Below are 27,161 nucleotides of genomic sequence, written 5' to 3'. Positions count from 1 at the left end.
CACCTAGTTACAGGAAGGATGTAAATAAGATTGAAAGAGTGCAGAGAAGGTTCACAAGGATGTTGCCGGGACTTGAGAAGCTGAGTTACAGAGAGAGATTGAACAGGTTGGGACTTTATTCCCTGGAGCGTAGAAGATTGAGGGGAGATTTGATAGAGGTGTATAAGATTTTGATGGGTATAGATAGAATGAATGCAAGCAGGCTTTTTCCGCTGAGGCTCGGGGAGAAAAAAAACAGAGGGCATGGGTTAAGGGTGAAAGGAGAAAAGTTTAAAGGGAATATTAGGGGGGGCTTCTTCACGCAGAGAGTGGTGGGAGTGTGGAATGAGCTGCCGGATAAAGTGGTAAATGCGGGCTCACTTTTAACATTTAAGAAAAACTTGGACGGGTTCATGGATGAGAGGGGTGTGGAGGGATATGGTCCAAGTGCAGGTCAGTGGCACTAGGCAAAAAATGGTTCGGCACAGACAAGAAGGGCCAAAAGGCCTGTTTCTGAGCTGTAATTTTCTATGGTTCTATGGTTCTAGAACCATTTTCTATGGTTTCCTTTCCTGGTTCTGGTAGTCAAATGATACAACAATAATGGTTTACCAAAGCGAGTTGATTACTGATGATAGTAATCAAACTCCATCGGTCAGTCAATGTCTGCCTTCTCAGGTGGACGGAGAAGATCCCACGATACTTGACACTATTATGAAGAAAAGCGCTAAGAATTTTTCTTGTTGACCTAATCCTCAACCGAAAATCACTAAAAATGGACAGTCTAATCATTATCACATTGCTGGCCTTGAGTGCAAGATGTGCATGAATTAGCTGGTGCATCTAGTACATTACAATTATAGAATCATAGAATCTCTGTAGGGTAGAAGGAGGCCATTTGGCCCATTGAGTCTGCACCGACTACAATCCCACACAGGCTCTATCCCCACTTACACTAGCTAGTCTCCCTGACACTAAGGGGCAATTTAGCATGGCCAATCCACCTAACCTGCACATCTCTGGACTGTGGGAGGAAACCGGAGCACCCGGAGGAAACCCACGCAGACACGGGCGAATGTGCAAACTCCCCACAGACAGTGACCCAAGTCTGGGAATCGAACCTAGGTCCCTGGCACTGTGAGACAGCAGTGCTAACCACTGTGCCACCGTGCTGTCACAATGATTCCACTTCAAAAGTGCTTCTTTGGCTGGAGAGTGCTTTGGGACATCCCGACGAGGGAAACATAGAAAACGGAGAAAACGGGAGCAGGAGGCCATTCGGCCCTTCGAGCCTGCTCCACCATTCATTATGACCATGGCTGATCATCCAACGCAATATCCTGATTCCCTCTTTCTCCCACGCTATATAAATGCAAGTCTTTCTTTTTCACATGTTTTGAGGAAAATTCCAATGGTGACGGACTTTGGGAACAATTGGCATGACTGTTCCTCCCAGGCATGTTAACACTTGTCCCATTTCATATCCCACATTAGTCCCATCATGCATCTCATTTTTAAAAATTCATTCGTGGGATGTGGGTGTCGCTGGGTGGCCATCATTTATTGTCCATCCTTAGTTGCCCTTGAACTGAGTGGCTTGCCAGGCCATTTAATGGGGCAGTTGAGAGTCAACCACACTGCTGTGGCTCAGGAGTCACATGTAGGCCAGACCAAGTAAGGACGGCAGATTTCCTCTCCTCGAGGACACTAGTGAACCAAATGAGTTTTTCCGACAATGGTTTCATGGTCATCAGTAGATTCTTAATTCCAAATAATTTTTTATTGAATTCAAATTCCACCAGCTGCCATGATGGGATTCGAACCTGGGTCCCCAAAACACCAGCTGGGTTTCTGGATTAATAGTATCATGATAATGTCACTAAGCCATCACCTCCACAGATCTAATTTGCTTTTGAATGAATGTCTCCTGACAGCTTCCCCTGTCTCAGTCGAGCGCTTATTCCTTATCGTTCAAAATGTCACGAATAGAGAAGAAATAAAAGGAATAGATAAGGTAAATCACGATGAAATGATTAGTTGATGCCAAGGTTAAGCATTTAAAGTCTACAGATTGAAGGAGATTATGTTACTATATGTCAGTTTGAGGGCCAATTATCTTACCTTGGTAGAAATTTCTATTCAAGGTTATGAAGATGTCTTTTATGCTCACCTCACCCAAATAATTTGAACGAGAGCATTCTGAGCCTAAATTTAGCCATGGGTTGCCATTGGTGGAGGTAATGAAGATATTTCAGAGATGCTAAAACAGCCGCGAGAAGGGATACCTGTTTACTGAAACCTGGGAAAGAATTCCCAGAAGGGGCGGCACGGTGGCACAGTGGTTAGCACTGCCACCTCACAGCGCCAGGGACCCGGGTTCAATTCCCGGCTTAGGTCACTGTCTGTGCGGAGTCTGCACATTCTCCCCGTGTCTGTGTGGGTTTCCTCCGGGTGCTCCAGTTTCCTCTCACAGTCCAAAGATGTGCAGGTTAGGTTGATTGGCCATGTTAAATTGCCCCTTAGCGTCAGGGGGGTACATAAGTGGGGTTATGGGGAAAGGGCCTGGGTGGGATTGTTATCGGTGCAGGTGTGATGGGCCAAATGGCCTCCTTCTGTACTGTAGGGATTCTATGATTTGATGTTATTATTGAAACTGCTTATATAAACACCCTGTCATGATGTGTGCTCCAGATCACTGCCGCTCGTTCGAATGCTGTCTTTTCTCAGGAATGGTCAGTGAACTCTTCAATCATCTTGATGTTTGCATCATGGGCTTCCCTCTGCAAAAGCAGATGTCGGTTGGCAGACTTTGTTTTTCTGGTGGCTTCATGCCATCTGAACATCGAGGGAGGTGCAAACTCCCTTCTGCTGGCAAAAGGGACGGGACCGTTTGCAGACACATCATGGGTGATATGCTTGCGTTCTCTAACCTCTTTGTCCTTGGGGATGACACATGCCTTCGAACACTGAGTTTGCCTCTCCAGCTGGGGCTCTGTGCCAGTGTTCTACTTGACGGATGCTGGCACATACGGGGGGGAAACAAGTGAGCATCTGCCATCTCCTCGATTCACCAGTCAACTGCTCACTGGCGGACATGCGTGGAATAACCTGTCGGTTTCTGACAGCATTGAGTGCTGGAGCGGTTTAATGAAGTGGTCCTTTTTGTTTCCAGATGTTGCCCAGCTGTTTCTTACCGGTCTCTCCTCGGACCTTGTCAATGCACCAGCTTACGTAAGCATGGTTCCTCCGTGAGGTTTGGCTGGGTGGCATTTAGTCATATAGCAAGCAGCAGCTAAAATGGTTGGTCACTAGCCTGGACTAATAATCTAGTGAACATGAGTATAATGACCATCTTCAACAAGAGAAGACTTAACTAACACCCCCTTAACATTCAATGGTATTACTATCGCTATGTGTCAAACTGGCAACACCTTGAGAGAACTCAGTAATTTCAACCGGACAATCACATTGTTTATTAATTAATTTATTAATTTGTCCATTTATGTATTAATTCATTTATTAATTTAGTTTATTTATTCACTTCAGGGCCCATTTAATTAATTATGGGCGGCACGGTGGCACAGTGCTGCCTCGCTGCTCCAGGGACCTGGGTTCGATTCCCAGCTTGGGTCATTGTCTGTATGGAGTTTGCATGTTCTCCCAGAGTCCCAGGGTTTCCTCCGGGTGCTCCGGCTTCCTCCCACAGTCCGAAAAACATGCTGGTTAGGTGCATTGGCCGTGCTAAATTTTCCCTTAGTGTACCCAAACAGGCGCCGGAGTGTGGCGACTAGGGGATTTTCACAGTAACTTCATTGCAGTGTTAATACAAGCCTACTTGGGACTAATAAATAAACTTTATAAACTTTACTAGAAGACATCAGAGGCTGGATATTCCACTGGATATTCCACTTCAAGTGGGGTCACCCCATCTTCCTGACTCCCCAAAGCCTCATCGTCGCTGAGAAGACATCTGTAGGGGAATAGCTGTCACTTATTCTGCATGGTGGCCCAGTGGTTAGCACTGCTGCCTCCCAGTGCCGGGGACCCAGGTTCGATTTCTGACATGGGTCACTGTCTGTTTGGAGTCTGCATGTTCTCCCCATGTCTGTGTGGGTTTCCTCCAGGTGCTCCGGTTTCCTCCCACACTCCAAAGATGTGCGGGTTAGGTGGATTGGCCGTGCTAAATTACCCCTTAGTGTCAGGAGGACTAGCTAGGGTAAATGCATGGGGTTATGGGGATAGGGCCTGGGTGGGATTGTGGTCAGTGTAGACTCGATGGGCTGAATGGCCTCCTTCTGCACTGTAGGATTCTATGATACCTCATGACAAAACTCAAGAAGCTTGTCACAATCCATAACCATGCAGCCCACTTGATCAACATCCTCCTGTCTAAACATTCGGTGTAACAGTGATTAGCACTGTTGCCTCACATGCACCTCCCTAAACATTCACCCACTCCACCATTAGCACGCCTGACTGCTGTATCTACCCTAACAGAACACCAAGACATCTGTGGCCTCCTCCAGCCAGAAGGACAATGGCAGCAGACAGGAGCGATCAACGCCGTCACCCAATTCTCCTCGAAGTCAACGTCTATCCCAACCGTGATGAGTATCGCATGTCCTCCAATATCACTGGGTCAAAATCTCATAGAAATTTCATAGAAACCCTGCAGCACAGAAAGAGACCATTCGGCCCTTCGAGTCTGCACCGACCACAATCCCACCCAGGCCCTATCCCCATATCCCTATATATTTACCCACTAATCCCACTAACCTATGCATCTCAGGACACTAAGGGCAATTTTAGCATGGCAAATCAACCTAACCCGCACATCTTTGGACTGTGGGAGGAAACCGGAGCGCCCGGAGGAAACCCACGCAGACACGAGGAGAATGTGCAAACTCCACACAGACAGTGACCCAAGCCGGGAATCGAACCCAGGTCCCTGGAGCTGTGAAGCAGCAGTGCTAACCGCTGTCCGACCGTGCCGCCCTGTTAACAGGACTGACCCTTGAGGGAGAACGTTCACCACAGGGACTGCGGCAGTTCAAGTAGTCTCACCGTGATCTTAGGGCAACAAGAGATGGACAACAAATATCGGTCCTGTCAGAGACTTAAACATCCCAAGCATTCATTCTTTTTTAAGTCCATAAATCTTACCGTCGAAGACCTTTAACCTCCCAAGTTCCATTGCCCTGCTGTTCCTTCTTTACCAGGAGATCCTGGTAGAGGAGGGTCTGATGGACAGTGCCAAGGTGCCCCCTGGGCATTGCCACTTTGCCCATTGGGCAATGCCAGGGAACTCAGACTGGCACTGCCAGGGTACCATGCCCAGGCGGCACCCCCTGACCCCCTGAGAGGCCCCGATTCCTCCACCCTTCAATCCAGCGGGGTTCGGGCTGCTAGTTCCCCGAAAGTGGGGAGTTAATGTAATCCCCACTGGGGTGAAACACTCCTGGCAGGATGGGAGAGGCTAGTGGGGCCAGAGAATTCAGTCCCGGGCCCGCTAATAGCATTTAAATAGCATGTAAAATACTATTTAAATGCTAGGCCTGCCTCCCAGCTGATTTCTGGATGTGTCTGCAGAAATCCGGGCCTAGGAGACACAAGCGCGGCGCCAACGCTAGCGGGAACTCCACAAATCGACCAACGCACAATTCTCCCGGCCCACTGTGCTAAAAATTTAGCGCAGCAGGATGGGAGAATCACGGACCTCCACTTTACTACCTTTGAATGGTTTCCCCTCAACTTTCGAGTACTGTCTACTTCCCCTGTTTGTTGACAGGGGTTTCGAATGCGATAAAATGAATGCGATGGAGATTTATTAACTCATTAAGGTTCCTGGAATCAAGCGATGAAGAAGGAATGCAGACGTTAATACCAGGTCTGTGCTTTAATGCGTCTCCCACCTGTTCAAAGTTAGTTCCCACTCCAATAATTCCAACAAAATGACTCGGCTTCCATGTACAGTCAGTAGGCGTGTGAGGTCTGATATTCAGCAAGTTAAACTCAATGATGCTTCAGTAGGCCTCAACTGCAGCAGTGCCCATGAATTCAACTCTCTCAAGGGCACTGAGCGAGATAATCATTCCAGGCCACATCTCTCAATGCAAAATAACACATTAAACAAAATAGGAGGGAGAAAACTAAACGTTTCTTCGAATTATCTGATTTTTTACCTCCACCACTGAACAATGGCGAAGATAATGTTTCATCCCCTGTTTTGTCAGTCTGTTCATAAACAATATACCTCGATATATCTAAATCATTAATGAACAGATTTCAATAAAACTTGGTACATAGATCTATCCATTCGGGGCGGCATGGTGGCACAGTGGTTAGCACTGCTGCCTCACAGCGCCAGGGGCCAGGGTTCGATTCCTGGCTTGGGTCACTGTCTGTGCGGAGTTTGCACGTTCTCCCCGTGTCTGCATGGGTTTCCTCCTGATACTCCGATTACCTCCCACAGTCTGAAAGACGCGCTGGTTAGGTGCTAAATTCTCCCTCAGTGTACCTGAACAGGCGCCAGAGTGTGGCGACTCGGAGATTTTCACAGTAACTTCATTGCAGTATTAATGTAAGCCTACTTATGACACTAATAAACAAACTTTAAAGCTTTAAGAAGTCTCACAACATCAAGTTAAGGTCCAGCAAATGTATTTGGAATCACGAGCTTTTGGAGCGCTGTTCTTTCATCAGGTGAGTCGTGGGCGGGGAAAGCTCCGGGCAGCCCGCAGCAGTCTGGGAGACACCAGCAGAGGTTGTGTAGGAGGCTTCCTGCTGGGCGCCAAGGCCTCCCCACGTCTCCGGTCACCGGATTTCCGGCGCCATCAGCTCTGCACCGGAAATCAGCGTGGAGGTGAGGAAATTATGGAAATGGTAATTTAAATATATTTTAAATATCATTAGTAGGCCTGGGACTGAAATCTCCAGACCCGCTTAGCCTCTCACCATCCCCCATCTGGAGTGGTTCACTCCAGCGGGGTTTACACCAGCCCGACCCCCCTGGAGTGAAGGGAGGCCATGGAAGTCCCTCCAGGAGGTCGGGGGTAAGGGGGGGAGGTGCCCCCCAGGCATTGCCAGTCTAGCCCACTGGCACTGCCCAAGAGGCAAAGTGACGATGCCCACCTTGGCACTGCCCACCAGGCATCGGACAGTGCCAAGGGGGCATGGCCAGAGGGGGTGGGGCCTCTAGGGGCAGGGCCTCGTGTGGGGAGATCGATGGGGGTGGGGGGAGTCCCGCTGCTACTCTGCATTTGGGATCATAGGCAGAGGGAGGAAGGCCAGTGATGGCCATCGGGGTGGGGGGCATTGGCCTGCCGGGGGGGTCGGGGGGGATTGAGATTGTGGGCGAGATCAAGGCAGTCTGGGGGCTGAGGGGCTCGGGACTGACCCAGACATGTCCGGGAGGCCAGCGATCGGGGTGTGTGAGGATCGCATGGCCAACATTGCGGGGGTTGCGGGGCTGACCAGCGATTGGGAGGCCGGCAGTGCGGGGCTACTGTGCATGCGCTGGTCTTGGCACTGACAGATTGGCGCATGCGCAGTGGCCCGCTCAGTGCTACGCTGCCAGCCTCTCCAGCAGTAATAGGCCCCATGCACTGATTTTTAGCATGATTCACGCTTTGTCTCTCTGTGATGCACAGAGTGTGGGAGATTCATTTTGAAAATCTCACTGAAAAAAACCAGTGGGATTTACTCCAGCTTTTACACAAATTCGACACTTAGAATGTTTTTGGGAGAATCCCACCCGTTGTTTCCGCTGATATTATCATTCTTGTAATTGTCCTGATGAGTGCAAGATGAAAAACTTTGACAAAAATGTCTCTGCGTTCAGCAATGCTGAAAAATATTGTCATGTATACCTCAGAGATCTTCACATAAGTGGAATTCAATTTTAATGAAAGCTGAAAGTTACTTTTAAAAATTTATTCATTAGTAATGACAGCTTAACGAGGTAATTTTTTGGTGACTCTATAGACAACAAAGATACTCCATGGTGATGGTTTGCTACTGCAGCCAAGGGGCTGAATTAAAGCAGGTCAGGAACGGAAGCAGGAGCGCTGGTAAAATAGCTGGAAATTTCCCAGCAGAGGACTGTGAAGGGAATCCACAGCCCACTGCATAACGACGGACAGCCTGTTTGCATAATTATGGCCCCATTTAGGAGCCATTTTATGGGGGGGGGGGTTGCTCCTGACAGTTTGCCAAGGGGCCCCCCTCACACCATGTGGGGGACTGCCAGCCGCGTGGCAGTGGTTTACGAGGTGGCCCAGGAGGGCCATAAGAGCCAAAGGCTCAACGGCACAAAGAGGAGGCCGCAGTGATCCCCGCCTGCCGCCCTTGATTGGATGGCAAGCTAGCCGGCAAATGGCTATGCCAATCCTGCCATCAGCAAATACAGGAGGGATCCACTTTCCGGCCCAATTTTGGGGTCCCAAAGCCTGTGGTAAAATTCAGTCCTGGATTACAAAGTAGTTTCCACTGAAAATAGGCGACAGAAAAGTCTTCAATTTAAAGGAAAGATATCATGAAGATTTTAAATAGTCGCTGGCCGCAACAAATAAATAGGTCAACAAGTGCCTTCAAAATGTTGCTCAAATTGACGGTGCTTACCCTGCCCGAAGGAAGTCCACAGGAGTCCAACGCAATTTCCACACGCTTCCTGTCAGCAGAAAACATCCGGAAAATGCTGCACGGAAAAACAAAAAAAAACAAGATCGGTGATGCTAAAATTTAAACGTGTTAATGATGCATTTAAAGCCATCAAAGAACAGAAAATGCCTTATGACCCAATCCCCAAAGACAAACTACCGGTTTGTCAAATTTGCTTTATCGCTGGCTGTCGGGAACAACCCATCTGGTTCACTGATGTCCTTTAGGGAAGGAAATCTGCCGTCCTTACCCGGTCTGGCCTACATGTGACTCCAGACCCACAGCAATGTGGTTGACTCTCAACTGCCCTCAGGCAACCAGGGATGGGCAATAAATGCCAGCGATGCCCGTGTTCCATGAATGAGTAAAATAAAACCTCAATCAAATCTCCCCACGGCTCCCTCTGTTCCAGAGAAAGCAATCGCACCAATCCTAACTTTCCTAACCCATTCCATTCCAAGTGACATCTTTGTGAATCTGCTCTGTATCCTCTTGGGTGTCCTTCCTGTCACATGGTCAGAACCATATGCAGGAATCTGGTCCGTTCTGGATCTTACGGGACCCCTGGCTCAAATTCACACTTAACAAGTGCTCCATTGGCAGAAACCATGGAATACATTAACAGGATAGACAGATAGAGGTCAGCTGATCTGGAAACGGTTCAGTTTTATTTAATTGACTAATGTCACAAGTAGACTTACATTAACACTGCAATGAAGTTACTGTGACAATCCCCTAACCGCCGCACTCCGGTGTTCGGGTGCACTGAGGGAGAATTTAGCATGGCCAATGCACCTAGCCAGCATGTCTTTTGGACTGTGGGAGGAAACCGGAGCACCCGGAGGAAACCCACGCAGACACGGGGAGAATGTGCAAACTCCACACAGACAGTGACCCAAGCCGGGAATTGAACCCGGGTCCCTGACGCTGTGAGGCAGCAGTGCTAACCACTGTGCCACCATTTGATGGTAATGCGAGACAGAGCACTTACTTTTTCACGGGGATCCGGGCATCTTGATTCATCTGAAGTTTGAGCTTGGTGTACCTAAAAAACAGGACAACATTTAATCAACAGAATGGATATAGTTCTTGATGAAAAATCATGCTAAATGTTTCTTTGTAACATATCCTCAGTGCAGTTCCAAAAACAATATGGAATAAAGCCTCTTCTTCCAGTTGTCTATGCAAATAATTCTCTGTCTACACTTCCCGCTGCCTCGGCAAAACAGCCAGCATAATTAAGGACCACTTGCACTCTGGACATTCTCTCTTCCACCTTCTTCCATCGGGAACAAGATACAAAGGCCTGAGGTCACGTACCAACCGACTCAAGAACAGCTTCTTCCCTGGTGCCATCAGACTTTTGAATGGACCTACCTTGCATTAAGTTGATCTTTCTCTACACCCTAGCTATGACTGTAACACTACATTCTGCACTCTCTCTTTTCCTTCTCTATGAACGGTATGCTTTGTCTGTACAGTGCGCTAGAAACACTACTTTTCACTGTATACTAATACATGTGACAATAATAAATCAAACCAAATCAAAATCATTGTATTGACTCAGGATGCCCGACTCGAAAGGAGCAGGTAAAGACAAAATACTGTGGATGCTGGCATCTGAAACAAAAACTGAAAATGCTGGAAAACCTCAGCAGGTCTGACAGCGCCTGTGAAAAGAGAATGGAGCCAACGTTTCGAGTCTGGATGACCCTTCGTCAGAGCTGTTGTGTTGGAAAGGAACAGTATTCATTGATTAATAAGGGGATCAGGGGTTATGGGGAAAAGGCAGGAGAATGGGGATGAGGGAAATATCAGCCATGATTGAATGGCGGAGCAGACTCGATGGGTTGAGTGGCCGAACTTTGCTCCGATGTCTTATGGTCTTATTGCTAAACACAAATAAAGCAACTGCTCTGTGTCACACATAATTCCCAGCTGGGACAATAGTTCTGAAGAGCCCTCCCAGTGGTCGCCTTATAAAGTTTACATTAAGTTATAAAGGCTTACATTAACACTGCAATGAAGCTACTGTGAAAATCCCCCAGTTGCCACACTCTGGCGCCTGTTCGGGTACACTGAGGGAGAATTTAGCACGGCCAATGCACCCTAACCAGCACGTCTGTCAGACTCAGGCTCAGGCGATGAGCTCTACCTGGTCAGGCCCTTTACAGTTACTAAGGGAACCTGAATTCAGCAAGTCCCCCAGGGCGATCAAATCATGATTCCCCCATGGAACTCATGGGGGTTATCACAACTATAATTTATAAAAAGGAATCGTGGGAACATTGGGGGCAGCACAGTGGCACAGCGGGTTAGCACTGCTGCCTCACAGCGCCAGGGACCCAGGTTCGATCCCTGCTTGGGTCACTGTCTGTGCGGAGTTTGCATGTTCTCCCCGTGTCTGCGTGGGTTTCCTCCCGGTGCTCCGGTTTCCTCCCACAGTCTGAAAGATGTGCTGATTAGGTGCATTGGCCATGCTAAATTCTCCCTCAGTGTACCCAGAAGGTGCTGGAGTGTGGCGACTGGGGGATTTTCACAGTGACTTCATTGCAGTGTTAATGTAAGCCTACTTGTGACACCAGTAAATAAAGCTGAAACTTTATTTTCCTGTACAAACTTACAATGAATTCATAATAGCATAGAGGTTGTGTGCATTGGTCATGCTAAATTCTCCCTTGGTGTACCCGAACTGAATGTGGCGACTGAGGGATTTTCACAGTAACTTCATTGCAGTGTTAATGTAAGCCGACTTGTGACACTAATAAGTAAACTTTAACTTAATGTCACACACAAAGTCAAGCTTGGGCACTCAAATGCGTGCAGTATATGTGTGCAAATATTATTAATTGAAACACACACATGACTTATTTGGATTATTGCTGTTAGGGAGTAGCTTTTACCTTTATTGTCCTTCTGATAAATGAAATATAACCTGACCTTGTTACGAAGATCCTTATTTACAATAAGAGTCCCTGTGGCACAATCAGTGCTGACTTTACTCACAGTTTTCCCCCTCTCGGAGCTACAGCTTCTATTTAAATAAATGGAGAAAGACATTTGCACAGTCTGTGCACCGATGGGTCTTTATTGAATTAATATCGGAACTAGCTGCTTCACCTAGCAATTTGTCTTGCTCTGTGGTTTACACAGGAGTATGCATTGCCCAGAACATAACAATCAAAGGTGAATAATGAGGCTCTGTCACAACCCAAATGTTCAGGAGGTCAAAAGAGTGCAGCTGAAACATTTTTAAAAATATCACACGAACGCAACAGACTTGAACCCCCTCCTAAATTTCTTCATAAATTGTAGTCCAGACAGCTCATCAATTTTGACCTTCTCTATTCAGGTTTCCCTGTTGTGTTGAAATTTGGAAATTGTTTAATTCATTCATGGGACACGGGCGTCGCTGGCTGGCCAGCATTTATTGTCTATCCCTAGTTGCCCGAGGCCAGTTGAGAGTCAACCACGTTGCTGTGGCTCTGGATTCAGTAAGAAGTTTAACAACACCAGGTTAAAGTCCAACAGGTTTATTTGGTAGCAAATGCCACTAGCTTTCGGAACAGGCTTTCTCCCCTGACGAAGGGACAGCCTGTTCCGAAAGCTAGTGGCATTTGCTACCAAATAAACCTGTTGAACTTTAACCTGGTGTTGTTAAACTTCTTACTGTGTTTACCCCAGTCCAACGCCGGTATCTCCACATCATGACCGCTCTGGATTCACACATAGGCCAGACCAGGTAAGGACGGCAGATTTCCTTCCCTAAAGGTACATTAGTGAACCAGATGGGTTTTTCTGACAATCGACAATGGTTTCATGGTCATCTGTAGATTTTTAGGTGGCATGGTGGCACAGTGGTCAGCACTGCTGCCTCACAGCGCCAGGGACCAGATCCTGATCCCTCCCCTCCCCCCCCCGCCATATCCCTTGATCCCTTTAGCCCCAAGAGTTACTTCTTGGAATCAGACAACGTTTTGGCCTCAATTACATTCTGTGGTAGTGAATTCCACACATTCACCACCCTCTGGGTGAAGAAATTTCTCTTCACCTCAATTCTAAAAGGTTTACCCCTTATCCTCAAGGTACCCCTAGTTCTGGACTCCCCCACCATTGCGAATATTCTTTCTGAATCTACCCTGTCCAACCCTGTTTGCAGTCTCTTTGTGTCCTCCTCATAGCTTGCCTTCCCATCTAGCTTCGTACAGTTAGCAAACTTAGATACATTACTCTCTGCCACTTCATTTAAGTCATTGTTATAGACTGTAAATAGCTGAGGCTCCAGCCCTGCGGTGCTCCATGAGTCACGGCCTGCCAACCGCAGTTGGCACAGTCTCCAACCGGATAAACGTGAACACAGTTGCATCTTTGATGTGCCAAAGGCATCTCCTGGTATTCTCCAGCAGATCTGCAATGAGGGGAGTGTCCGTAACTGCAGCTAAAGACAAGACAGCGATCTGAGATAATGTCCCAGGTGATTTAATGCAGGGACAATAGAGAAGACAAAGATTTGTGTTTTTTCACGGCCTTGGAACATCCCCAGCATGCTTTACAGACGATGAAATACTTTTGAAGTATAACTGCTCGTGTAATGTAGAAAACAGAAAGTGGTTAGCCAGCTACCTGATATATTTTCAGAAAATGCTGGAAAATCTCAGCAGGTCTGACAGCATCTGTGTGGAGAGAGAATAGAGCCAATGTTTCGAGTCTGGATGACTCTACATCAGAGCTCTGACATAGGACCACCCAGACTTGAAACATTGACTTTGTTCTCTCCCTACAGATGCTGTCAGACCTGCTGAGATTTTCCAGCATTTTCTGTTTTTGTTTCAGATTCCAGCATCCGCAGTATTTTGCTTTTAACCTGATATATTTAGCCTCCCTCTCTCTTTATCCCTTCTGACCTATCCCCACCTTTATTTTGCTTTCACTACATGATTTAGATTAAATATATAGGGCGAACATTTCCAGCCACGCTCGCCCCAAAACCAGAAAATCCCACCTGAGGTCAACGGACCTTTCCATGGTCCGCCCCTCGCCCACTACGATTCCCATGGCGGGCGGGACGGGAAAATTCCAGTCACAGTCGCTGGTTTAGACTCCATGGGCCTCAGCGATGATCCTTCAACCTGACTGACCAGAGGCTTGCAGATGCCACAAGTCCTTATAGAGGGCGCCACATTGGACCAAACAGTGGGTGAGGAGAGCAAGTTGCCCACTTAACTGCACAAACATAGAAACCCTACAGTGCAGAAGGAGGCCATTCGGCCCATCGAGTCTGCACCGACCACAATCCCACCCAGGCCCTACCCCCACATATTTTACCCGCTAATCCCTCTAACCTACGCATCCCAGGACTCTAAGGGACAATTTTTAACCTGGCCAATCAACCTAACCCGCACATCTTTGGACTGTGGGAGGAAACCGGAGCGCCCGGAGGAAACCCACGCAGACACGAGGAGAATGTGCAAACTCCACACAGACAGTGACCCGAGCCGGGAATTGAACCCGGGTGGGATTGTTGTCGCTGCAAGCTTGATGGGCCGAATGGCCTCCTTCTGCACTGTAGGGATTCTATGATTCTCTGAAAATCTAGGCTCGTATCAAATTAACTGTGGACTTGTGGACAACTGACAGTGAGGCGAATGGGGAGCACTGTTCCTTTGTCACTGTTGACAATTGGGACAGCATGGTGGCACAGTGGTTAGCACTGCTGCCTCACAGCGCCAGGGACCCGGGTTCAATTCCCAGTTTGGGTCACTGTCTGTGTGGATAAAAGCAAATTACTGCGGATGCTGGAATCTGAAACCAAAAGAGAAAGCGCTGGAAAATCTCAGCAGGTCTGGCAGCATCTGTAAGGAGAGAAAAGAACTGATATTTCGAATCCAGATGACCCTTTGTTGGTCTGCGTGGTGTTTGCACATTCTCCCCGTGTCTGCATGGGTTTCCTCCGGGTGCTCCGGTTTCCTCCCACACTCCAAAGATGTGCGGGTTAGATGCATTGGCCATGATGAATTGCCCCTTGATGTCCCGGGGGGCCTAGGTTTGAGGGATTAGCGGGGTAAATATGTGGGGTTATGGGGATAGGGCCTGGGTGGGATTGTTGTCGCTGCAGGCTTGATGGGCCGAATGGCCTCCTTCTGCACTGTAGGGATTCTATGATTCTATGAAAATCTAGGCTAGTATCAAATTAACTGATCCTTTCTCCAGCTCTGACGAAGAGTCATCAGACTTGAAACACTGGCTCTACTCTCCCTCCACAGATGCTGTCAGACCTGTGAGATTTTCCAGCATTTCTGTTTCTGTTTCAAATTCCAGCATCCGCAGCACTTTGCCATTAACTTATCCTTTCATTTAGCATGAAAAGTATGGTTGAACGCCCAATAACTCTACAATTCCTCTCCCCCAGCACCCCAAGTTCACTGTATATATTCAGTGTCTTGTATGAGTATGCTGTGGAAATTACGTCGTAATTCCAGCTATGGCCAAATATTTAATTCACTTTCTTCTGTCAGATTAAGGATGCTCACTTCAAATAAAGCAATAAATGTAATGGAAGTATAGTTGAAAGCAGTTTTAAAAAGCTGCAGATGCTGGTAGGGAAAAATTAAGTTACAATGGTGGAAATTAAGTTATGACAAACAACTCTGTTAAGTAATGGAAAATAATTATTAGCCAAACAAGGCCTTTAGTGAGGCCAGCGCTTACACACTCAGGATAAGCGACTAATCTAAACCTTGTGTTAGTTCCATGAACACTGTCTCCAGCCTTGGCCACAGGATGGAAATAACGAAATCCCAAAAAGCAAGATATCGTGAACTGTAACTGTTACATTTTCTGTATGAATCGACAGAACACCCTGCAATGCTTTGTGCTGTATTATGTTCTCACTTGTAATTAAAACTTGGAAGTCTGAGTACTCTTAGTGCCTAGTGTTGTTTGTACCCAGGTACTTGACAATGCGTCTCACCATGTGATGGATGCAGATTTCTAATGATAAGGGACTCAGCTAACTCCATCACAGCGCTCGGAGGCCTGGCTGTGAAAAATGTCTCGCATCTTACTGTGACTTTGAATGATGTCCCCAATGTCCCCTTCAGTTTAAAAATGTGGCAGGTAAAGGTTGCAACAGCGGTCGTTGTGGCAGCGAGAATTGTTTATAAGTGCGCGGGGACTTGATTGTGGGTTGCATGGGAATAGATAATGCTGGCAGACACGTTGACTGCGAGGTGAAGGAGGAACCACAGAACCAGCTGTTTTAATAATGGAGGAGGTGGCTGGGGCAATCGAGACACTTGAGAGGGTAGGAAGTAGCCGGCAAAAATAAATGGGAACCGACTTCTGGGAAAATATGCTCCAAGTTGAAGCTGTATTAAGGGCATGGCTGGCTAAATTTGGAGTGAAATGATTTGCAAATTCAATGGTGCCACATGAGATGACTAAAATATAACTTAAGTGCTGAATCTACAATCACTGTTTCACCACAGCAGTCACAAAAACACAAAGAGAGTGTGTGACATCTGTCCCACAATATTTTCATTCCAGTTACTTTTATTTCAAATTATAATCAAACGTTATCACAGCAGCTTAAAACGGGGCTAATTGTATCTGTCAATGTCAATTGGCATGCAAGTTGTCAGGAATAAATTTATTAATCAGCATCTCGAAGCTCTGATGGGCTTGCAATATTAAATCAGTGATTTCAACTCATGCTTTAAGGCTACAGATCTCCTGCAAAATAGCTGGCTCCTAAAGATGAGGACAAAAGCTGGCAATGGAAGCTCTCCCAAACTAGAATCATAGAATCATAGAAACCCCACAGTGCAGAAGGAGGCCATTCGGCCCATCGAGTCCGCACCGACCACAATCCCACCCAGGCCCCACCCCCCACATATTTACCTGCTAATCCCCCTAACCCACGCATTTCAGGATTCTAAGGGGCAATTTTTAACCTGGCCAATCAACCTAACCCGCACATCTTTGGACTGTGGGAGGAAACCGGAGCACCCGGAGGAAACCCACGCAGACACGAGGAGAATGTGCAAACTCCACACAGACAGTGACTGTTGTTGGGGGAAGGGGGCACATTTATTTTTATTCACTTTGCAAATGATTTTACTTCCTCGTTCGCCCCCAAGACTGCAAAATCCCACCTGAGGTCAACAGTTGCCTGCCGCTCGCCCGCTCCGATTCCCGTGGCAGGTGGGACAGTAAAATTCCGTCCGTAATTCATTTACAGGACATGGGCGTGGCTGGGCCAGCATTTACTGCCCATCCCTAGTTGCCCAAGGGCAATTGAGAATCGACCACATTGCTGAGGCTCTGGGGTCACATGTCGGCCAGACCGGGTAAGGACGGCAGATTTCCTTCCCTAAAGGACAAGATGGGTTCTTCCGACAATGGTTTCATGGTCATCAGTAGATTCTCAATTCCAGATTTTTTAATTGAATTCAAATTCCACCACCTGCCGTGGTGGGATTCGAATCCGGGTACCCAGAACATTAGCTGAGTTTCTGGATTAATAGTGATAATACCATTAGGCCATTGCCTAAGGTAGCAGATAGTAACTCTATCAAAGATGCTATTATTTATTTATATTGTCAATATCTAGTTTATGGTTTATGTGTTTTGGTATATAAATTTTAGTTTGAAGAATTAAAGTTTTAAACGCAGAAAATGGGGTAAATGCAATGTAAACAAACTGGGAGGTTATCACACTCAGGAGGCCGGAATACAACCATGAAACAATGGTAGAGTAACTTAGACAAAGCATGATCTGACCAAAAACAGAAGCTGAAAATGGAAACCAAACAGCTAAACATGGAAAGGAAATACAAACTGAACCTGGGGTTTTGGAAACCAAATTGCTGGGAGGATTGAAATTGGTTGCGGCTACAAAAAGCAACACTGAACCATCCAAGCTTAAGTTCCAGCTTGGAACTGGTGTGTTCAGCTTGCAATTCACTGAGAGAAAACAGCCAAAGTACATGATAATTTGACAGACCTGCACTGTAAGCAGAGAAAAAAAATTAACTTCATCTGTCAGAGATCCTGGGTACCAGCAACTTTAGGCACTCTTAGTCAACTCTTAATACAAACCACTGGACACCATGCATCCAATGTAAGGTCTTTAAGTACTTGTGCACAAGGAGAACGCCCGTCCTCCATCCTGAAGTGGTTCTGATGTTACAGAAAACAACGTTGCAGTTATATTCAATTACAGCAAATCAGGGACAAGCATTTTGTTCACATCCTTTATTGGCATACATATTTGCCAATTAACTCCTGGCTTTTCGTCCTTTCTCATTCGATGAAAAATTGACTTTTGCTAATCCTTCATTTGTATAGCATATCCCCATATCTCGCCTTTAGTATTTGTTATGGAAAAATCCGGTCTTGCTCACCCTCTGGTGAAGGTCAAAAAGCAGAATGTTATGAGGCCTATGCAAGTGAAGATTAGCCTGAAAGCAGGCAGACTCCCTTGAAGGTCTGCAACATTCTCACAAGCTGTTACAGTGGAGGCATGATTTTTTAAAATCTGAGCATTTTAACTTCCACACATCATTCACCACATGCTATGCAGCTGAGGCGTAATCTCACTTTGAATTGTGTGAGTGTACAGGAGCTTGAAGGTTGTTTAGTTTGAAATGAGTGAAAGCATCTACAGTGGTCCTCACAAAGTCTTGTGGCAAATAAATCAAAAAGCAAATCAGCTTGGAAGTATTGGAAAAAATACCAGAACAAGAAACTGAGTCATTCAAAGTCAAGGGATTATAAACTCAAGGTTATATTATAAACTCAAGGTTTAAATATTATATTATTATATTATAAACTCAAGGTTATATTATAAACTCAAGGTTTACCTCTGAGACTGGTTGGAGCTGAGGAGAATTAAAGTGGTTTCTTGGGGATTGTAACAGGTGGTCCCAACAGATGTAAATAACTTTAAGATGTTGTGTCAACCTAATCATATTTGCTGTTTAATATACTCAATATACAATAAAATTTGTGTTTTGTTTGAGAAAAGGTGAAAGGTGTAGTTGCATAAATGGATTGTGGCATGGTGGCACTGCTGCCTCACAGTGCCAGGAATCTGGGTTCAATTCTGTCTGTGTAGAGTCTGCACATTCTCCCCGTGTCTGCGTAAATTTCCTCCGGGTGCCCCGGTTTAAAGTTAATTTATTAGTCACAAGTAAGGCTTACATTAACACTGCAATGAAGTTACTGTGAAATTCCCCTAGTCGCCACACTCTGGCTCCTGTTCGGGTCAATGCACCTAACCAGCACGTCCTTTGGACTGAGGGAGGAAACCGGAGCACTCGGAGAAAACCCACACAGACATGGGGAGAACGTGCAAACTCCACACAGACAGTGATCCAAGCCGGGAATCGAACCGGGGTCCCTGGTGCTGTGGGGCAGCAGTGCTAACCTCTGTGCCACAGTCTTCCCACAGTCTGAAAGACTTGTTGGTTAGGTCATTGGCCATGCAAAATTCTCCCTCAATGTAGCCGGAATGTGGCGACTAGGGGATTTTCACAGTAACTTCATTGCAGTGTTAATATAAGCCTACAGGTGACACTAATAAATGAACTTTATTGGTTAAAACAAGGTGTTTGGATCTCTATTTAAATGTTAACGGTCCCTAACCAGATCATAACAGTCAGGAGTAAGGTTTAACAATGTGCAATTGACTTTCTGATGTTGTTTTATTTTTTGTTGTGGTGTAGCAATTATCATTTTTGGATACGGGATACACCTCCATTAAGCCATACACAATTTGAGAGCAGCAGTTTAATGTGTAGTCATAATTTGAACGGCCAGCCACTTCAGAGCTTGGCAATAAACAGAGAGTAGATATAGTCGAGTAAAATGTTCCTTATTTGCTCTCTGGTGACTGTAAGGACATGATGAGTCTTTTAACATGCTTGCTTGTGCCACAATGCTATGCTGCCTCCATCTCTGTAAGTCCTGATCAGGCAATGGCCTGGTGATATTATCTCTAGACTATTAATCCAGAAACACCAGCCAATGTTCTGGGGACCTGGGTTCAAATCCCGTCACGGCAGATGGTGGAATTTGAATTTGAATTCCATAAAATAAATCTGGAATTCAGAATCTACTGATGACCATGAAACCATTGCCGATCATCGGGTCAATCTTATCTGGTTCATTAGTGTCCTTTAGGGAAGGAAATCTGTTGTCCTTACCCGGTCTGGCCTACATGCGACTCCAGAGCCACTGCAATATGGTTGACTCTCAACAACGCTCTGAAATGGCCCAGCAAGCCGCTCAAGTTTCAAGGGCAACTAGGGATGGGCAATAAATGCTGGCCCAGCCAGCGATGCCCACATCAGATGAATGAGTAAAAAAATGCTCTGGAACAATTTGGATTGATAGTTTCCGCCCAGTTATTCCATGTTCTACATTTATGAAGTTGCTTGATTGCTCACTGTTACTCGAGTTGATCACAATGTGACCTTTCATACTGATAACCTGTATGAATCATTCTCCTCTATTTTGGGTATCAAGACTGAATTCAACCTAAATACAAGGTTACCAAAGGTGGACTAAAGCTCTAGAATCCCTACGGTGCAGAAGAAGGCCATTCGGCCCATCGGGTCTGCACCGACACCAATCCCACCCAAGCCCTCTCCCCACAACACCATGCATTTAGCCCCCTTGACACTAAGGGCCAATTTAGCATGGCCAATCCACCTAACCTGCACATCTTTAGACTCTGGAAGGAAGCTAGAGCACCCGGAGGAAACCCACGCAGACACGGGGAGAACGTGCAGACTCCGCACAGACAGTGACCCAAGCTTGGATTCGAACCCAGGACCCTGGCACTGTGAGGCAGCAGTGCTAACCACTGTGCCACCGTGCTGCCATCTGAACAACTTGAGCCTTGTTGGTGTGTTAGTATTACCGCATGCGCAACAAATGTAGTGAGAGTGGTTACAAGACTGGGAGGGTGGATTAACCGGGACCTGTCCACCTTTAAAAGCATGCCATCAATCCTTCCCCAAGAATACCTTTCCCTGTCACAGCATCACCACCGTAACGTTTACTCCCTCTCCTGTATTCTTTTGTGTCTGTTAGAATTGTCACATCCAATCTGTCAATTTGAAATATTTTCACCAAATGTCCAAATTACCTAAACAAAAAATAGAAAGTGCCGGAAAGACTCAGCAGGTCTGGCAGCAGCTGCGGAGAGAGAAACAGACTGAGCGTTTCAAGTCCAATTTGACTCTATGGGTGGAATTTTCCCGTCCTGCCCACCATGGACATGGTAGAGGGCGGGACATGGACCGTGCAAAGGTCTGTTGACGTCGGGTGGGCTTTTCCAGCCGCATTCGCCCCAATGCTGGAAAATCCCACCCTCAGACTCAAACTCGGACTTAGACTCTTTCTTTCTCTGTCACAGATGCTGCCAGGCTGGCTTAGGTTTTCCAGCGCTTCATGTTTTCATTTCAGACCTCCAGGGCAGCAAGGTGGCACAGTGGTTAGCAGTGCTGCCTCACACAGCCAGGGACACGGATTTAATTCCCGGCTTCGATCACTGTCTGTGCAGAGTCTGCACGTTCTCCCCGTGTCTGTGTGGGTTTCCTCCGGGTGCTCCAGTTTCCTCCCACACTTCAAAGATCATAGAATCCCGACAATGCAGAAGGAGGCCATTTGGCCCATCGAGTCTGCTCCGACTACAATCCCATCCAGACCTTATTCCCGTAACCCCATATATTTACCCTGCTTATCCCCCTGACACTAGGGTCAATTTAGCATGGCCAATCCACCTAACCCGCACATCTTTGGACTGGGAATTACTAGCTATGGATACATGGAAGTCTGCCTTAGTGCACCAGAATTCCAATTCCCAGGATAAAACCGAAGCACCCGGAGGAAACCCACGCAGACATGGGGAGAACGTGCAAACTCCACATAGACAGTGACCCAAGTCGGGAATCAAACCCGGGTCCCTGCTGCTGTGAAGCAGCAGTGTTAACCGCTGTGCCACCGTGGTGCCCATGTGTGCAGATTTGGTTGATTGGCCATGCTAAATTACCCCTTAATGTCAGGGGGACTAGCAGGGAAAATAAGTGGGGCTGTGGGTATAGGGCCTGGGTGGGATTGTGGTCGGTGCAGGCTCGATGGGCCAAAGGGTCTCCTTCTGCACTGCAGGAATTCAATGATTCTATGATCTGTAGTAGTTTGCATTTCGCCCAAGTTACCTGGATCCCCAAAATATTCCAGTAAACAGTTAATTGAGGTCCCACTACACTGACCATAAAAATCAAACACACAGGGTGGAATTTTACTGGCACGTCCGTCCGAGTTTCGTACGATCCCACCCGAAGCCAATGGATAACGCCATTCTCCGAGCCTAGACTTCCCCGGAATCTTGGTGGGTGTGCAAGTAAAATTCCGGCAACAGTGTAAAACAAGGACACACAGTAGTCACGACTCTAAAACATGTGACAGTAAACTGGCAGCGGGGAATGTAAATGAAAATAAAGAGTGATGTAAAGGGGCTGCGACGTGTTATTGTTCATTTAATGCTATCGCACAGAATGTACAATATTGAATTTAGACCATGAGACAGATTGACCTAAACCCCAGGGTGTTGATTCCATTGTGGGAATTGGAATTCTGGTGCACTAAGGCAGACTTCCATGTTTCCATAGCTAGTAATTCCCAGAACTGATAGCTAATCTGTTGCCAGGGGGTTTATAGCTTGAGGGGCGCCACTCCACATCAAGCGTGGTTGACCCAAGCATCTTCCTCGCTCTTACCACCAGCCATTGGAAGGATTTTTGAAGGTTGACACTCAATGGGGGGAGTTTTCCCATCCAGCCCACCATGGGAATCGTAGCGGGTGGGAGGGGGGTGGGTGGAAAGATCCATTGATGTCGGGCAGGATTTTCTGGTTTTAGGGTGAGCACTGTTAGAATATAACCGGTGACAACTTTGCATTGGATGTAATGTGACCAATGGTAACAAGCTGTAAGGGTCAGCTGACCAATAAACCATGAAACCAGTTACAGAATGATATGATGGTCAGCTGACTCACTATAAGTAAGAACCTGTTGGGAATGGTGGGGAGCTTGGAGTGGCCCAGGGCAAGGCCTCAAGTTTGGAGCAATGAAGTTTTTTTTATTGAACCCTTTCTTTGATGTATAAGTTGGAATAAGTTTTGTTGTATGCTTATTGTCTGCATTTGAAGAGTTCCTTTTGAAGAAACAAGCGCGGCCGGAAAACCTCGCCCACTGTGTTTGGCCGCATTATGAATGCACCTTCCTTGGCCATCAAGTCCTGGCGTGGGACTCGAACCCACAGCTTGGGACTCAGGGGCAGAGACATTACCCACTGCACTCACAAGACGTTGTGGGAATAAAGATAACAAATTTTTAACGGTTGTGATGCATGCAGCAGTGTTTTAGAAAATGCTGAAACCAGTGAAATAAATAAAAAGCACAGTGACCAAACTTACACTTTGTGCAATAGTGTGTCCCTCGACCTGTTCTGTGCCAGCAAGTTTGTTGCTAAGCTGAATAGTGCGTCAGTCCATTCCTGCAGAGACAAAGAGAGAAGGATATTTTCCAAGTGTTAGTTGTTCGTATGCCAACTTTAGAAGGCTTGAAATTGCCACACATTTCCGCCACCTGCACTGTCATATAGACCAGGATGTAATATCTGTCAAAGTCATAGAGGTTTACAGCAAGGAAACAGGCCCTTTGGCCCAATATGTCCATGCCGCCCAGTTTTTAACCACTAAATGTCCGCTTTTGGCCCATATCCCTCTAAACCCATCTTCCCCATGTAACTGTCTAAATGCTTTTTAAAAGATAAAATTGTACCCTCCTCTACTACTACCTCTAGCAGCTCGTTCCAGACACTCACCACTCTCTGTGTGAAAAAATTGCCCCTCTGAACCCTTTTGTATCTCTCCCCTTAAACCTACGCCCTCTAGTTTTAGACTCCCCTACCTTTGCGAAAAGATGTTGACTATCCAGCTGATCTGTGCCCCTCATTATTTTATTGACCTCTATAAGATCACACCTAAGCCTCCTGCGCTCCAGGGAAAAAAGTCCCAGTCTATCCAGCCCCTCCTTATAACTCAAACCATTAAGTACCGATAGCGTCCTAGTAAATCTTTTCTGCACTCTTTCTAGTTTATGACTCCTCTACCTTTGGTAAAAAATGTTGACTATCCAGCTGATTTATGCCTCTCATTATTTTATAGACCTCTATAAGATCACCCCTAAACCTCCCATGCTCCAGGGAAAAAAAAGTCCCAGTCTATCCAGCCTCTCCTTATAACTCAAACCATCAAGTCCTGGTAGTGTCCTGGTAAATCTTTCCTGCAACATATACATTTCTTCATATGACAAACAGAATTGATACAACACTGGATGGATCAAGCAATACACATGGAGTGAGGGACTGATTCTGGCATGCTTGACTCATGTACAAATGCTGCGATGATCTGGATGGGCCAAATGGCCACTTACCGTGCTGTACTTTCAAGCTAGCCTATCTGGATTCAATTGCACTTTGACAAGTCTTACACTGGGCAGTGGGGGAATGATGTCAATTGCAGTAGAGGTATCTCAAGCTCAGAAGTATATCTTTATGTGATGTGGGACTGGTCAGGGTCAAACAGGATATGATCAGGAAGAAAATAAGTTGATAGCAGCAAGATCAAAGACCAGGAGGAATGTGGCAAAAGATAGGAGCAACCTATCAAAGGTTCATTGACAGGAATGCTAGAGGTGTTGTGAACAAGATCGCAGATTTCATGGCTACAAGTGTGGGATTTTTTTTTCTGCATGAGACATGATTTAGACCAAAGGTACTCGGTGAAATTTTGAAACTAAGTAAGAAACGGAATGAGCAGGATTTAAACCTACATGGAGAAACCCCACTGAACTTCAAGTCCATTGCCTTAACCACTCGACCATGACTGCTGGGACTTGAGAGGTATTGTTAACCCTCAGCGATGGACTAAGTGGTTTGATTGTGTTCGGGAAGGACATCAAAGGAAGTGGGCTGGATCTTTTAGTTTGCAATGGCGTAGGTGCTTAAGTGGGATACAGGGACAGTGAAGTCACTGTGAAAGTCCCCTAGTAGTCTCACTCCGGTGCCTGTTCGGATACACTAAGGTAGAATTTAGCATGGCCAATCCACTGAATCTGCGCATCTTTGGACCGTGGGAGGAAACCGGAGTCCCCAGAGGAAACCCATGCAGACACGGGAAGAATGTGCAGACTCCGCACAGACAGTGACCCAAGCCGGGAATTGAACCCGGGTCCCTGGTGCTTTGAGGCAGCAGTGCTAACCACTGCACAACCGTGCTCCCAGAATCCTGGCTCGCATTTAAAGTTAGGGTGCTGAAGTGTTTTTAGAAGGAAAATAAGGGACTGTTGCAGGATACCGCTCATATTAATATAACCTGAACTATTTAATTCTCTCCAACCTCCCATTAACGTATTTCACGGATATGTGCGTGCCTGGGTTCCTTCCCTTCGTTCTTCTTATATCTTCTTTCTTCTTTCTGTTCATCAGTAGCATTGCCCAGTTCCGAAGAAGTCTCTACATGTGAAACATTATCTGTTTTCTCTCTGACACTGTCTGGCCTGCTGAATGTTTGTAGGGATTTTGTTTGCATTCACATACCACGAGAAAGGGCATTGCCCCTCGGAGGTTGATGGCCTTTCTAAAGTTTAAGTAACTCGAGTAATCAGTTATTTTTCTCTTCCCAATTAGAATAGCTATGCAGTCTCTCCATTTCAAAATAAAACTATATCTTATCTGGAGAAAGTTTTGGTTACTTGGGGATCTCCCCCTCTCTTGCTTCCCTCCCCCAGAAGTCTGATTGCAATCAAGAACTGACCCCGAAAGGAATCATGGTCTTCAATCAAAGTTATATCAATTTGAGGTGGTCTTTTCCAACTAGTTTTCTCCGCTCATCACCTGAAGTGGTTGACTGTAACAGCAGCAACATCCTGGGGGTTACCACTGATCAGAAACTGAAACAGATCGGCCATGTACAAGAGTAGATCGGAGGCTGGGAATTCTGTGGCGAGTAACTCACCTCTTGACTCCCTAAAGCCTGTCCATCATCTGCAAGGCACAAGTGAGGAGTGTGATGGAATGTTCCCCACTCGCCTGGATGAATGTGGTTCCAACAATCAAGACGCTCCACATAGGGGTGGCACGGTGGCACAGTGGTTGGCACTGTTGCCTCACAGCGCCAGGAACTTGGGTTCGATTCCCGGTTTGAGTCACTGTCTGTGCGGAGTCTGCACGCTCTCCCCGTGTCTGCGTGGGTTTGCTCCGGGTGCTCCGGTTTCCTCCCAAAGATGCGCTGGTTAGGTGAATTGGCCATGCTACATTCTCCCTCAGTGTACCCGAACAGGCGCCGGAGTGTGGCGACTCGGGGATTTTCACAGTATCTTCATTGCAGTGTTAATGTAAGCCTGCTTGTGACACCAATAAGTAAATAAAATAAACTAAAAACCATCCAGTGCAAAGCAGTCCTGCTTGATTGGCACCCCATTCACTACCTTAAACATTCATTCCCTCCACCACAGATGCAGAGCAGCAGCAGTGTGTACCATTAATAAGATGCACTGCAGCAACTCACAAAGGCTCCTTTGACACACCTTTGAAACCTGCTACCCTCTACCATTGCGAGGGACAAGGGCAGCAAGCGCATGGGAAAACGATCACCTGCAAGTTCCCCTTCAAGCCGCCATTCTGACTTGGAACTCTATTGCTGTTCCTTCACTGTCACTGAGTCAAACCAGGAATTCCCTTCCCCGTTGCACTGTTGGCATACCGATGTTTAAAGTTTTAAAAGTTTATTTATTAGTGTCACAAGTAGGCTTACATTAACACTGCAATGAAGTTACTGCGAAAATCCCCTAGTTGCCACACTCCGACACCTGTTCGGGTACACTGAGGGAGAATTTAACACGGCCAATGCACCTAACCAGCAAGTCTTTCGGACTGTGGGAGGAAACTGGAGCACCCGGAGGAAACCCACGCAGACACGGGGAGAACGTGCAGACTCCACACAGTGACCCAAGCTGGGAATCGAACCCGGGTCCCTGGCGCTGTGAGGCAGCAGTGCTAACCACTGTGCCGCCGTGCTGGGCTGCAGCAGTTCCAGAAGGTGGCTCACCAGCCCCTTCTCAAGAGCGGTTAGAGATGGGAAACAAATGCTGGCCTTGGTAGCTGTGAAATATCTTTGGAAAAATGGTCGGCCGCACTTGGTCGAGGTCATCAGGTTACGCTGAGGCTTCATATGTTTCATATGAAGCAATTTTTTAAAGCGGCATCTCGGCCTTTTGGCTAAGATGCAAATGAGCTCAAGTCTTGGAGGAGGATCCTCCCCCTTCTCCAATCAGCTTGGCTCATGTAGATCGGGCCCAGGACAGGGTGGTTTGGTCGCTCGCCCTGTCTTGTCAGCCTGGATCGGAAATGTCTCAACTTGTTGAGACTCTGAATTGGATTTGATTTGATTG

General features: G+C 46.7%; 1 protein-coding gene across 1 annotated transcript in view; it reads right to left on the bottom strand.

Moving 5' to 3' along the window:
• The window catches only part of plcb1 (phospholipase C beta 1), a 751,388-nt gene that overhangs the window by 222,573 nt on the left and 501,654 nt on the right, over positions 1–27,161 (bottom strand). Inside the window, exons 5-7 of the mRNA XM_078230364.1 lie at positions 23,123–23,202; positions 9,629–9,682; positions 8,599–8,674 (exon numbers count right to left, since the gene is read on the bottom strand). Of these exons, the coding sequence (XP_078086490.1) occupies positions 8,599–8,674; positions 9,629–9,682; positions 23,123–23,202 (210 nt within the window). The remainder of the gene's footprint in view (positions 1–8,598; positions 8,675–9,628; positions 9,683–23,122; positions 23,203–27,161) is intronic.

The sequence above is a fragment of the Mustelus asterias genome, chromosome 15, assembly GCF_964213995.1.
Source record: "Mustelus asterias chromosome 15, sMusAst1.hap1.1, whole genome shotgun sequence".
Lineage (NCBI taxonomy): Eukaryota > Metazoa > Chordata > Chondrichthyes > Carcharhiniformes > Triakidae > Mustelus > Mustelus asterias.
Note: the sequence above shows the minus strand (reverse complement) of the source record. Positions and strands in the feature narration are given on the sequence as shown.